Consider the following 13574-nt stretch of genomic DNA (forward strand, 5'->3'; position numbering starts at 1 on the left):
GATATGAATAAAAATTGATGATTTTTTTCTATGGAAAATTTTCTATGCACGATTATGACACGTCATACAAATTTTGTCATCAATACACGTCTATGACACGTGTGAGCGCGACTTTTGTTTACATTCATAGTAAAAACTCGCAACATAGTCAACCGATCTTCGTAATATTTGAGAGATTAATACAAAATAGATAGAAGCATCTATTGTCTTCTTTGGATTGTTTATACCATTTATAAGTTTCAAGATATTCAATCCCAAACTTTAAAAATCGTTTTTCTCGAAATGTGCTAAATGGCGCTTGTCATAAGATAGCACAACAGCGACGAGCAGCCATTTTAGCTGCCACCTTGTGACTCTATTCAGCGTGTCCTTAACAGGAGCAAAAAGCTGTCGCGCCTTGCGTCATTGACTGAGTTCCCCACAAAACCGGTTATGTACAGAAAAAATCGCGAAACCGTTGTAGGGTTAAGTTCATTAGTCATCTCGAGTGGCGTTGTAGTCTTTGAATGACCACCGCTATGGCGTTTTGCGAAGCTACCAGTTTTATTGAAAACAGTTATGGTGCGATAAACAAAAACTTGATTAAGATGAAGGTCTTTGAGCTCACTGGTTGTGATATTCCATCTAAATATAAAGCAATCACACTATTTCTCTTCAAATTGTATAACAAATTACATTTTTTTGCGTTTACTTTTGGCAAAATGTTTTTGTAAGCTTGTAAACGATACTCCGAACTGTCATTCAGCCAATTTTTCAACAGCTGATGGCACCTGCGGTCTGAAGTTGGTTACACTTCGAGTGCCGGACCCTGTAGCATTAAATGTATTTTTCCTATAGTGCCAAAGACAAACATCTTCGCTCGAAGCAAACGGGGTTTAAAAAATATCCTAATAGGGTGAAAATTTGGCTTCTCAGCTAATTTTAATATTTGTCAAAAAAATTTCGCAGCGCCCTAACGGATACTTCTCAATTTCTATTCGAAAACAATTTAAATGTCTAACCGTATAAAATTCACATTCCACACATAAACGCGTGGCCAGGCCCCGTAATAATGTATCATTTTATTACAATAATTTTGATCTTAATTACATCGTTTTGTATCTCACTTTGTTTGCCACATTTTCTGACATATTTTACAATTTATTTCCCTAGCCAATTGGTTGTAACAGTAACATAAGACTCCGACACGTATCCGATTTAGGACAATTGCACTAACTCACCTAGACTACTGTTGGCATTAGATGCCGTCGAGTTCCTATTATTAATGCTGCTGTAATTATGGGTGGTGGCCACTCCCGGCCGTTGCTCGTTGTTGCAGTTCTTTGCATTGTTCCCACTATTACTCGCGCTAGAGCTGTGGTTGCCGCAGCCGTTGTTGTTGTTATTATTATTATTATGCATTAAGCTCCTCTGAATCGGTGGGCTAGGATTCCGCGAGGACACAGTAGACGCTGCGGTCGTCGTTGTGGTGCCAGTCGTGGTCGGATCGATTAACAGTCGATGTTGCACCTTCGATGTTGTCAGTTGTGTTGTGTCCGAATTAGTGCGGGTTCTGGACCGCTTGGGCATGACACTGTTTTCGAGTTTTAGCTGGGCATTCACTTCAGCCCGGGCGGCGCAGGTACAAGCTTTCATAAAGCTCTTCTTAAAATTTTCGCTAAGGTACGCGTAGAGAATTGGGTTGATGGCCGAATTGATGTAACCAAGGCACCCTACCAGCAGGAATAGAATGATATCTAGACGCGTTTGGCAGGATTCGGCCGGGGAGGTTATTAGCGCTACCTGGGAAATCCAGTAGGGTAACCAGCAGAGGATGTATACGGTTATTACGGTGAGAACTAATTTGGTGACCTTCCTATGCGAACGTCGTTTTCCGCGTGATTTGTTGGTGGTTTTGGGTCCAACGTTGCGTAGCTTCCTTATCACTAGACAGTAGAAGGTCATGATGAAGCAGAGAGGAATTACAAAACCTAGGATCAGGGAGTAAAGGGTAAAAGTGGTGCCTGGCAAGTGTTCATGTGATTCTGGCCACACAATTTGGCAGGAAAATGTGTTGGGCTGTATCTCTACACTGTTACCATATATCATTATTGGTAGCATGATTATGGCTGAGGCAAGCCAGGCCAACGCAGAGACTACACGTGATACCAGCGGCGTCCGGTATTTCGGTGACGAGATATGGTGACAAATGGCAATATACCGGTCGGCAGACATGATGAACAGAAATATTGACGAAGTAAACTGTGTAATCGATGTGCTGACCATGTAAGCCTTGCACATGGCTCCACTGAAAACCCAGCGCCGCATGTGCATCGTGGCGATTAGGAATGGTATTCCAATCAGGAAACACTCGTCCGCAATGGCCAGATTCAAAATGTACATGTTGGTCACCGTTTGCATGTTGGAGAACCTCAGCACCACATAGATTACCAAAGTATTGCCCATCACACCGATCAGACACACGACAGCGTACAAAATCATGAAAATTGTGTATGTTATTGGCATACTCGTCGGAGGACAGGTGAAGTTGCTATGAAAAAAAGTTTCGTTCGATCCTTCCAATCCTCCTCCATCTGAACCACTCAGTACAAACTCGTCCAGTGAGGAGTTGTCTCCAAACAAGCCACCTCCGGTCAGGAAGTACGTCAGATTACTATCCATCGTGTGGGTTCTGTTTTCGATAAATCGTGACACGATTATCACACGTTGCGGTGTTGTCGAAATTTCAATAAGTCTTCCATTTATAAAACGCTATAGCAGGTCCTGTGTCAACACAAACATAACACTTTTTTTCTCGCTACGCTAAAAACACTAACTAAGGGGCTTCGTGACACATGATAGCACTACTGGGGAAAAAACTCAATTGAATCGAGTGCTGCTGACGAGCCCAGGTTGGCTGGCGGCTACGATGATGTTGGTGGTGGCGATTATACCGCACATATCCCAGTCACTATCGTTCCGGGTAGTTTCTTTGAGCCGGATACGGGTACGGTGTAAGGCAGGGGGAAATAACAGTCAACGGCGATGATGAAGGATTACTTTCCTGGTGGCCATATGGTCGTCAGGGTCGGCCGTTGAGTTTTATAGAGTGTGTCCTGCAAATAGACAGAAGAGAAAAAGGAAATTGTAGAAATCAGGTCAACGAGGTTTGTTTCCGAGCGTGAGGGACAGGGAGAATAAATAATGCTATCTTTGGACATGCGGAAACAGAATGCCGAATTGTTGATTGGCGAAGTTCTTCTGATACCCATGTATATTCCGAATAAGTTTACAATGTCTTCCATACTATTGTAAACAAAACTTATCATTGTTTAAGTGGTTACATAACAGGACACAGAACACACACTATTTGTGATACGTAAAGATGGTTCATATAGCATATATATTAGACAAAATTTGTAGCTATATGGATTAAATTAACAAGGAGTGTAAATGAGACTTGGACACAGAATTAGCAGATATTTAAAATTACTGTTTATTTATACCTAAGTAAAGAATAACTGTGTAGTATTTTGTTGGAAAACCTTTTGCTTGATTACAGCCTCTAGACGACGGGGAACGCTTTTTGCATTGCGACATCACTCTACCGAAATTGACAGACAACTAATCGAACTGCAATCCAGACTCAAATTGCAATTTATTTAGAGCAAAAGTAATAAAATGTTTGATACATCAGGTATACAAAGTTCGAAATGCACCGAGAAGGAACAGCAAAAACAGAACACGGTGGCAAAATTTGCACAAAGTGCTACAGAAAGTGGAAGAAGATGATGTCGAGATTGCCTACAAAATCCTTATTTGGCAAGCGATTAGCGGATGTGGTAAATATTTAATTCTTCACCACGTCTGGTACCGCGAACGGACAAATCTACATAGAAGCTTCTATAAGTGACTTCTGAACTTCTTGAGGTATCACGAACACTCGATACTTTTTCGGCGGGATTTGGCATCTTTCACTGTACCGTCTTAGGCTGGTATAGAAACAAAGAGCTTTTTTTCTACTACACTCAGCCTTACAAGGTGTAAAACCTCAAACAAGTTTTAAAAATTTCTTCCTCAAAAGGTAATTGAAATAGTCTAGCCACTCGGCCTTACCTGAAAGCTAAATCTGATTATAGGAGTCAATGCAAATGTGTGTGCCTTTCAAGGTATTTGAGAGCCTCAAGCATTTCGTGACCTGTGTTGTGTGTACATTTTCGATTGGTTCCAATACTTGTGCTGTAGAAATAAAATAATTTTGAATTCGAAATTCTATTTTACTTTGCTAAATTCAAGATGCGCCACAGTGACGTGCAAGAATCAGAATCATGAATCAGAATATATTGGGCTCAAATGGAACATTTCCCATATGTAGACGAAGATTTGTTGCTCACGGAAACGTGCACGCGATTTGTTTTCTATTTCGACTGTTTTACACGACCGCCATTGAAATAAATTGTACTGCTTAAATTAATAGTATCTTGTAATTTCGATTTTTCGTTAAGAAACCTTTTTAAAATTTGTAAGGTATTGAACATTTGTATTATTGGTATTATTCAAATTTAATTTTCGTCTCTTATCGTTATCGCAATGACTGCTTATCATCAACACCAGAGAGGCGACTCCTTCGTCTAAACTATACGTTTGCCACTACCGTATTTCGAAAATACCAATTTGTTGAATTTGGAGACTGTTATTATTATTTAAAACAGTGGTTCTCAACCTTTTTCGTACCACGGACCCCTTAGAAATCATTCTGGGTTGCTGTGGACCCTCACCAAAAAACATCGATTTTGTAATGATAAATATGTTATTTTCATGTTGGTCGGAAACAAGACTAGAGATTTCAATATGCTTGAAAGTATTGAAATAAACCTTTTCCAGTTTCATCGTATCAGGAAAAGCAAGAAGTTTAGAACAACATTGAGCTAAACGACTCTTGTGTAACTCTTGAAAGTCTCGTAGTCTAAGTTCTGAAATACATACGTTTCATGGCATTATCATGCTTGGATCGTAGACATAGATTTAGAAGTTGAATTGTATTAGCATATTAATATTCCAATATATTTTTAGTAAATTGTCATAGTGAGGAATTCCACGAAGATCCGTCCTTCTTTAAAATCTTTAAAATCGTGACCGACCATCTTAGATTCCGATGAAACTTTACATGTTTCAAAGACTGAATATTTTCCACAGTCAATAAGATTATTATGACTCAAGAGCAATTTTTCAAAAGAGCGAAAAAAATTCTACATGTTGCATTTTCGAAATAAAATTGTTCCATTACAGTATTTTACACCACAAAACTATCTGAGAACAAGTTACTGGTAATGAATACTTCTTCACGAAAAAATAAACGCTGAAAAAAAAATTCACAAAAATAGCAAATTATGTTTAAAATTTAAATTACAAAAAAAGAACCATTTTCCTATTTTGTCAACAAAAACCTTAAGAAAAAATTTTTTTGAATGCTGGAGAACTTATCGGTTAAAAAGTTTTTCTAACAATAACTTTATACATGTATTTAAATTTCATACCAATTGACATAAAAACTGTAATTTTATTACAGAATAAAATTCTAAGTATCATTTTAAATCACAATGCATTTAACATAAATCTTCAAAAAGCGTTAGATGTCGAAATAATTGGGATTTTGCTCCAACAAAAAAGGTAATTCGTGTAATTTATGGTAATTATGACCTTAATAAAAGTTATTCGCGTGACCCCATCATATAATATCAATAATCTAATGTTTATCGTTTTAAAGATGTAAAAAAGCTTTTTCAGTGTATTTAGATCATGGAGAAGCTTTTAATAAAAAAAAGTTTTCCTAATAACAACTTCTGACATATTCTTATATTTCATACTATTTGCAGTCAAAACTAAAAATTTTCTTTTTGAATGTGACGCGATTTCAAATCAAATTACTTATAACAAAAAATTTCTGATATATAGTAGCTCTCGAGATATTTTAAATTTTGTTTTACCTACACAATTATTTTGTTGTATTATGACCTTTTCATAAGATTTCCACTTCCTCCACAAACGATAATAGGTTTTTCTAAAAACCCCTTAATATTTCCTGTAACAATGACAAATACTACAAAAAAATGTTGTAAAAAATGACAAATACTGCAAAAAAATGTTGTAGGAGTGATTTTCACAAAATTGATCAAATTTTTGAATAAAAATATTGAAAAAATTCTTCATCGACTCCTACACTGACAAAAATCGATTTTAAAATTTAAAGTCTATTTATAAAAAAACTACATCTTTGATTTGAATGTTCCCTACCTACCATCAAAAATTAAAGTTTGGCACTTTCAAGGAAAAAAATTATTTGAAAAAACTTTTCCTTGTTCAAACTGAATTTTTTTTCAGTGTATTTTTATTTAGGGTCCATAGCCCAGAGACCAGAACCCGGACTCCAAATGCCATAGCCCATAGTCCCGAGGAGAGAGATCAGAATCCAGAGTAGCGAGTCCTTAACCCAAAATACTGAGGCGAGTCTAGAATCCAGAATCCAGAGTTTAGTGTCGAGAATGCAGAGTCCAGAGTCCATAGCGCAGCGATCAGAACCCAGTTCCGAAGATAGAGCTCAGAGTCCAGAATCCAGAGTTCCGAGTGTAGAGTTCAGAGTCCAGGGCGCAGAGTTCAGAGCCCAGAGTTCAGATGCCAGAGCCGAGATTCCAAAATCTAGAGTCCAGAGCCCGGAGACCAGAAACTAGAGTCTAGAGTTCTTATCCCTAAATACTGAGCTCTTAGCACATAATCCAGAGCCCAGAACACAAAGTCCATAGCCCCTAACCCAAAATAGTGAGACAAGAGTTTCGAGTCCAGATTCCAGAACTAAGAGTACAGAATCCAGAATTCAGATTCAATAATCCAGAGTTTAGATTCCATAGCCCAGCAACCAGAACCCAGAGTCTCGAGGAAAGAGCCCAGAGCCCGGAGTCCAGAATCCAGAGTCCCGAGTGTAGAGTGCATAGTCCAGAGTTTAGAGTCTAGAGTCCACAGTTCAGAGTCCAGAATCAAAACCCAAAGGCCATAGCTCAGTGACCACAGCCTACAGTCCAGAGTCTATAGCACAGAATCTTGAGGCGAGAGTTCAGAATCCAGAGTTAAGAATGCAGAGTCCAGAGTTCAGAGTGCAGAGAACAGAGTCGAGAATCCTGGGGCCAGAGTCCAGAGCCCAGAGTCCTCAACCAAAATTACTGTGGCCAGAGTCCAGAGCTTTCAGACCAAAATCCAGAGCCCGAAGTACTTAACCCAAAATACTGAGGCAAGAGTTCAGATTCCAGGGCACAGAGCCCAGAACCCAGAGGCCAGAATCCAGAGTCCATAACACAGACTCTCGAGAGTCCAGAACCAGGCGTGAAGAGTGCAGCATCTAGAGTTCAAAGTCCAGAATTTAGAGCTCCAGAGACGAGAATTCTGAGACCACAGTTCAGAGTACAGAGACCACAGTCCTCAACCCAAAATACTGAGCCCAGTGTCCCAAATTCAGAGCCCAGAGACCAGAATCCAGAGTTCAGAGACTAGAGTCCTCAACCCAAAATACTAAGCCCAGTGTCCCGAGTTCAGAGCCCAGAGTCCAGAGCACGGAGCCCAGAGACCAGCATCCAGAATAACGAGGAGAGAGCTCACAGTCCAGAATCCAGTGACCCGAGTGCAGAACCTAAAGTTGAGAGTCCAGAGTCTAGAATTCAGATTCCAGAGTGAGGGATGAAGATCCCAGATACCAGCCCATGGTTCAGAGTCTAGAGTGTATAGTACAGAAACTTAAGGCCAGCGTCAAGAGTCCATCATCCAGCGATGAGCGTGAAGAGTTCAGAATCTAAAGTGCAGTGTCCATAGTCCAGAGACCAAAGCCCAGAATCCAGAGGGGAGAGCCAAAAGTCCCGAGTGCATATTCCAGAGTCTAGTGTTTGGATTACGGAGTCCAGAATCAAGACTACCATAGTTCAGAGTCCATAGTACAGAATATCGAGTCCAGAACCCGGTGTCCAGAATCCAGCATGAAGAGTCCAGAGTTCACAGACTAGAATCTAGACTGACTGGGTATTTTCGGAATGGTCTTGATGACTAAGTGCCAGGAATTTATGTCTGACGCTATGTTGAAAAAAGAAAAGATGGCGACTTCCGGACGTAAATTATTATGATTACACTTCGGATTGTTTATCTTTGCACAGCACTTGATACTGTTTAATTTTGATTTATACAATTGATCCATAATGATAATTTTACTATAACTGCTCTTCACAACTGTTTTTACTATACTGCTTTAAGGGCTTTGTTTTATAATACTGTTATTTGGTTAAATGAGTATTGATGCAGGTAAGGTACAGGGTACCAGGGTAATATGCCAAACGAATACCGAAATTGTTACTGATACTTTTTGTATGTATCAGGCAACAAGCAGTTGGGAAATTAGATTTGGAGATGATTATGACTTTCATTGGTTTAGTTGTCGATAAAAATAAACTGAAAAAAAAATCAGTTTGGACAAAGAACAATTTTTTTCAAATAATTTTTTTCCTTGAAAGAGCCTAACTTTTTGATGGTAGGTAGGGAACATAATTACCTATCTTGGAACAAAATTTCATCCAAATCAAAGATGGAGTTTTTTGTAAATCGACTTTCAATTTTTAAAATCGATTTTTTTCAAATTAAATTTTCAAATCGATTTTTTTTCAGGAGTCTATGAAGATTTTGTTCAATATTTTTATTAAAAAATTTGACTAATTTTGTGAAAATCCCTTCTACAACATTTTATTTAGTTTCTAGACTATATCCATTTGAATAAAATTGATAAAAAAGTTTGACAGTCTAGATCAGTTTTGTAAAGACAAAGTATGCAAAGTGGCGTTTTGTGACAAAGTTCTCATGTACATGCCAACATTTGTTCGAGTTGGCGCGAAATTCGTCTATACAGTCATAGGGTCTGATGATTACCGGAGCAAATTTTCATGGGTTCAAACACAATACAACCCCTTAAAAAGACCATGCATATGGTCTGTCTAACATTTCACAACCATGAAAACACCATAAAATGTTCTCAAAAACCCATACATTTTAAAATATAGTGTTAACATGAAATCTACCGAACCATGGTGATAATGTTTTTATGAGTTGATCCCATCACAAACACTATCAAATATAGTGGGGGTGAATCTGGACCATGAGCATGGTGGTATTATGAGCTTTTCATTTGCTCTGGTTAACTAAATATTTTAGCCTTTACAGTACCAGCTTATAATTTTTAGAAAATTTAGTATTAATTTTGCTCTCATTTCGTTAATTCTTGACCGAATTTGATGGGGCCGACTTGAATAATCTGGAATTTAGTCCTGTTTCTATGTACCTAGTAGCGTTGAAATCCGTTCACCGGTTCTGGAATTAATTTGAATTCCCGTGGGGTATATCCGGCATCCCAGTGGGGTAACGGGCGAGTTATGAAGAAACATCTCATAAAATTAATTAATTGTTTTTTTTAAATGTGCTACATATGACTATTTCTCATCGATCCTTCACAATAGACATGAATTGGACCAATCTTGGCCACCGGAAAACTGTTCAGGGAGAACCTAAGAAAATGTATATATTTTCCTATCATTCAAGCCATTCGGGTTCATAAATTTATACGAAATGCGAAGTTTTTTTCAATCATACGGTTCTACAGGCCCATCAACCTATAACCATTCTGGCACTGGTTCAAGACGGATGGCCGTTGGACGTTAACATGGGTGTTATTCGAAAGGGGGTGGTCAATAGAAGACAGAAATTGATTTTTGACGCCATTTTCAAAATCAAGATGGCGGCTTCGGGTTACCACAAAACAGTTAAAACACCATCAATAATAGTTAAAAAGCGGGTAGACAGCAAAAGCCGGAAAGTGGTTATTTACGCCATTTTGAAAACCAAGATGGTGGCTTCCGGTTCCAAAGAAACAATGAAAACCATCATCAGTATGGGTGTGATTTGAAAGGAAGTGGTCAGTAGAAGACGAAAATTGACGATTGACGCCACTTTGAAAACCAAGATGGCGGTTTCCGGTTTCTACAATACAGTGAAAACCTCCAACTGGAATGAGTGACGGTCACGCTTATCACTCAACCGCCGGCGCCGTCAGCATTTAACCGACGTTTAGGAGATACATTAAACCACATGTGCATAAAAACTATGAAGGCGCATGGTAGTTCTCCATACAGCTCCATAGAGTCACAGCATCTGTGACTAACGAAATCCATGAGTTACTTACAAGCTGAGTGTAACATTTGTTTTAGACTGGAGTTACGCCAAAAATGTGCGAACAATTATTAGGGCGAAAACGGTAAAGCGTACGGCAATTATGTCTTTTGGAATGTGTTATGATGATCTAAGACCTTCATTTTGGTGATATAATGACCAATCCCCCTTGAAATGATATTTGTTATAATTTTTTTCAAAGCGCGAGAAACAAGTTTGTGAATGACCCCTTAGAACTTTTAACATAGCCTCCTAAAAGCTAAAGCTTCAACATGTTCTAAAAAGAAATTCGTCTTGTGAAGATACTTATCTTTTCAGAAGTGATCATTGGTTCATCTTTTGAGACTTCGAAGTTATTGGGTAAGATTTTATAAATGTAGCGAAAGTTTTAAAAGTAGTAACTATTGAGCAGGCAAAAACGGCCTGCCAGCTATATTTGCAATAGGAAGTGCTACATCAAGCCTATAAAAATCAATCGATTTCACTTGTCTGTTAAAAAATATATTTAGAGGTCACCGAAATATAACGAGTTGTAATTTCTAAAGCGTTTAAAGCAGATACTTACGTCCAATTTCTTCACTTAGATGAAAACCAGTTTGCGGGTAACACGTCACCAGCAACCCGAAAACCCGTTTTCATCCAGTGAAGGAATTGGCCGTTAGCGCGTTCAGCAAAAATATTGGCGAAAACTATTCCAACAACTTTTCCAAAGACCTCAGATCATATCAGATACTACCAAAAATAATTTAAAAAGCTCACTTGTAGGAGGATTAATCACAAATGACAACCTAAGCAAATGACGGAGCTTACTGTTTTTGGTTAGTATCCCGAAAACACTATTGTAAGCTTAGTCGGTTCAACGTAAACAACCAATCATTATTTGAAACACTATATTTTTCAAAAACTGTTGAATAACTTCAAAAATACACGAGATTGTAATATAGAAAGTTTTGATAATTTAAACCTTATTACAGAAAATATCCAGCTAGTCAGGATAATATTGAAAAACTTGGTGTGATGTGAAAATTATTTTAGTTAAAAAGGCTTTATTAAATTTTCTTTTTCGATTTTGCATCAAAAATACAAATTCGATTTTCGAATCTTCTTGTACACCCTACCCCTTTGAACATTTTTTAGTTCCTACTTTTATGGGATCAAGAACCCTCGTAGGTGACCAATGCAATGTAGTCAAAACGACTTTGGTGGGTATCAATTTATATGTAAAATGGCTGTCTGGCCGCGCACCTCAACCTATAGCTCTGGAACCAGAATTCCGATCGACAAAAAAATTAACAGCAGCTGATGAAAAAGTTGTACTTTTCATTTGAGACAAAGTTTGTGCAAATTTGTTCAGTCATCTTTGAGAAATATGGGTGACATTTTTACCACATACACAGACAAACACACATACATGGACAGAGACATTTTCCGATCTCGTCCTCCGGTCGGTTAACAGCCTTCTGAGTAGCTTAAAAATTAACTTGAAGTTTTGCTTATTTCAATTTCGCTATATAAAAACGAAAACAATTTTTTGAACAATTTAGTAAGTGGTTAGTGACGGTAAAAAAATCGTACTATGTATACACTCTATACGAGTTAAACTTTATCGAATGCAATGAGCTGACAAAATTGGCGACGGGCAAAAACGAAATCGGCCATAATTGAGTCATCGCTATTTTCTGTTTTCCCAGTTAGTCAAGTTGGCTGCCACTTCCTATAATGGTCGATGCATTAGTTCAAGTAGGACCCTATTCATTTTCCATAGAGAGGACAAAAAAATCTGATTTTTTCCAATAGCCGATACAACATCATACAAATCAAATAAACGACTTTATTTGCTGAATATATATAGTTGTCACTGCAATCGGTTTCATATTTCCTCTGTACATGCAACCCGAGCCGGAAACGTTCGTCAAGAGGACGCCCATTGCAGGCACTTTTTATTTGCGCATCATTTTGTTTGAAATAAGCGTGTTTCCGTACGTCCGGATGAGCATGATCAAATTAATTGGAAAGTTGGAAGTTGACATGATTGCACAAACAGTTTTTCAAGTAGCATCATATTGGAGAGCATCTACTGTACTCGAGTATTTATTCATGGGAAAAATACTAGACTTGTGTTTTCGATTACATCCATTAATAGACTAGTAATACAGCTGGAAATGACCAATGAACTACTGGTAAAATTCTAGAGCATTTTCAGTAGCAAAACAGCGCAATTACAGCTTCGGCAATCTGTTTTATTAAATTAACATTTCTATCCCGGTTGTCCTATCCCTTACTTATTGTTTATTAACAAAAGGTCTGTTGTAATGTAGGAGTGATATCATTCACTCCATCGTTTTATGTATACATTACAATTCAATAGAACGTTTACTATAACTCAAGCTTTTCAAAACACTCGTTTCTGTAGCACTATTTCTTGTCAAAAGTCACAAAATTGGTATAGCTACAATAACAGAAAGTTCAGTTTATATAATTGCTCTCACCATCGAACATTATCGATCCACATGAAACAAGGAAGATATATTGCGAAACTTTCTCAATCTATTGTTGCTCCATAAATAATGCAGAAGCAGATAATGTTGACTGAATAAATTCAATAAAAGATTTGCACCTTCAGGGGTCGATAAAGTTCAAAAGGAAGAAATTCACCATTGAAGACCGGTCAGACTGACTGCACACAAGCGTTGAAGACCATCACTGTCACGTCGCCTTCGGTACCGTCAGAAACAACATTATGCACCCGGAAGTGGTTTATTAAACTTTCTCATTCTATGCCTTTCCTCGGAGGAAAATATGCTCTCGAAACTAGGCTTCGGAGCATTAGCGTAAATGCACAAGACTAGCACTGGCCGCAGACAATTTCGTGACTGGATCAAACTATGCAGTCCGAAAACTTTGGTCACATCCCATAAAAAGCAACAATTCAACCAATCAGAAGTCCTGGAGGTCGGTGGTAAGGGGATATAAAGAAAAAAGCAACCGCTGCTACCAAGGAGCAAAATTTATTGAGTTGTGCTAAAAAAGATAAATATTTAAAATCGCACAAGTTTTGTTGAAAAATATTCTGACTTTTATATTTGAAAAGTTTACGCGCTGAGTGATGGGCAATCAAATGCAATAAGATAAAGAGGTTTAGGTTAACAGCACAGAAAATTGTCTGATTGCTTCTCGACAGGAATCAGAAACCGTTTATTTTCAGTAAGGATATTTATTTAGTCAGTTTACTGTTATCCAAGCTGACTGTGTTTTGTCAGTTCATCTTACGCTCAACTCGAATATGAGCTTTGTACGCGTACGAAGCAGAAAAAGGTTTGAAAGTGGAAAACATATGGAGTAGAATA

General features: G+C 38.0%; 1 protein-coding gene across 14 annotated transcripts in view; it reads right to left on the bottom strand.

Annotated features, from left to right (window-relative positions):
* Positions 1-1005: 1005 nt before the first annotated feature.
* The window catches only part of LOC131694151 (somatostatin receptor type 2-like), a 175779-nt gene continuing 163210 nt past the window's right edge, over positions 1006-13574 (bottom strand). For all 14 annotated transcript variants that reach the window (XM_058982604.1, XM_058982602.1, XM_058982610.1 and 11 more), the window contains one exon: positions 1006-3095. In XM_058982604.1, coding sequence (XP_058838587.1) covers positions 1198-2661 — 1464 coding nt within the window. In that variant the 5' untranslated portion in view covers positions 2662-3095 and the 3' untranslated portion in view covers positions 1006-1197. The remainder of the gene's footprint in view (positions 3096-13574) is intronic.

This window comes from Topomyia yanbarensis, chromosome 3, assembly GCF_030247195.1.
Source record: "Topomyia yanbarensis strain Yona2022 chromosome 3, ASM3024719v1, whole genome shotgun sequence".
NCBI classification, from domain to species: Eukaryota; Metazoa; Arthropoda; class Insecta; order Diptera; family Culicidae; genus Topomyia; species Topomyia yanbarensis.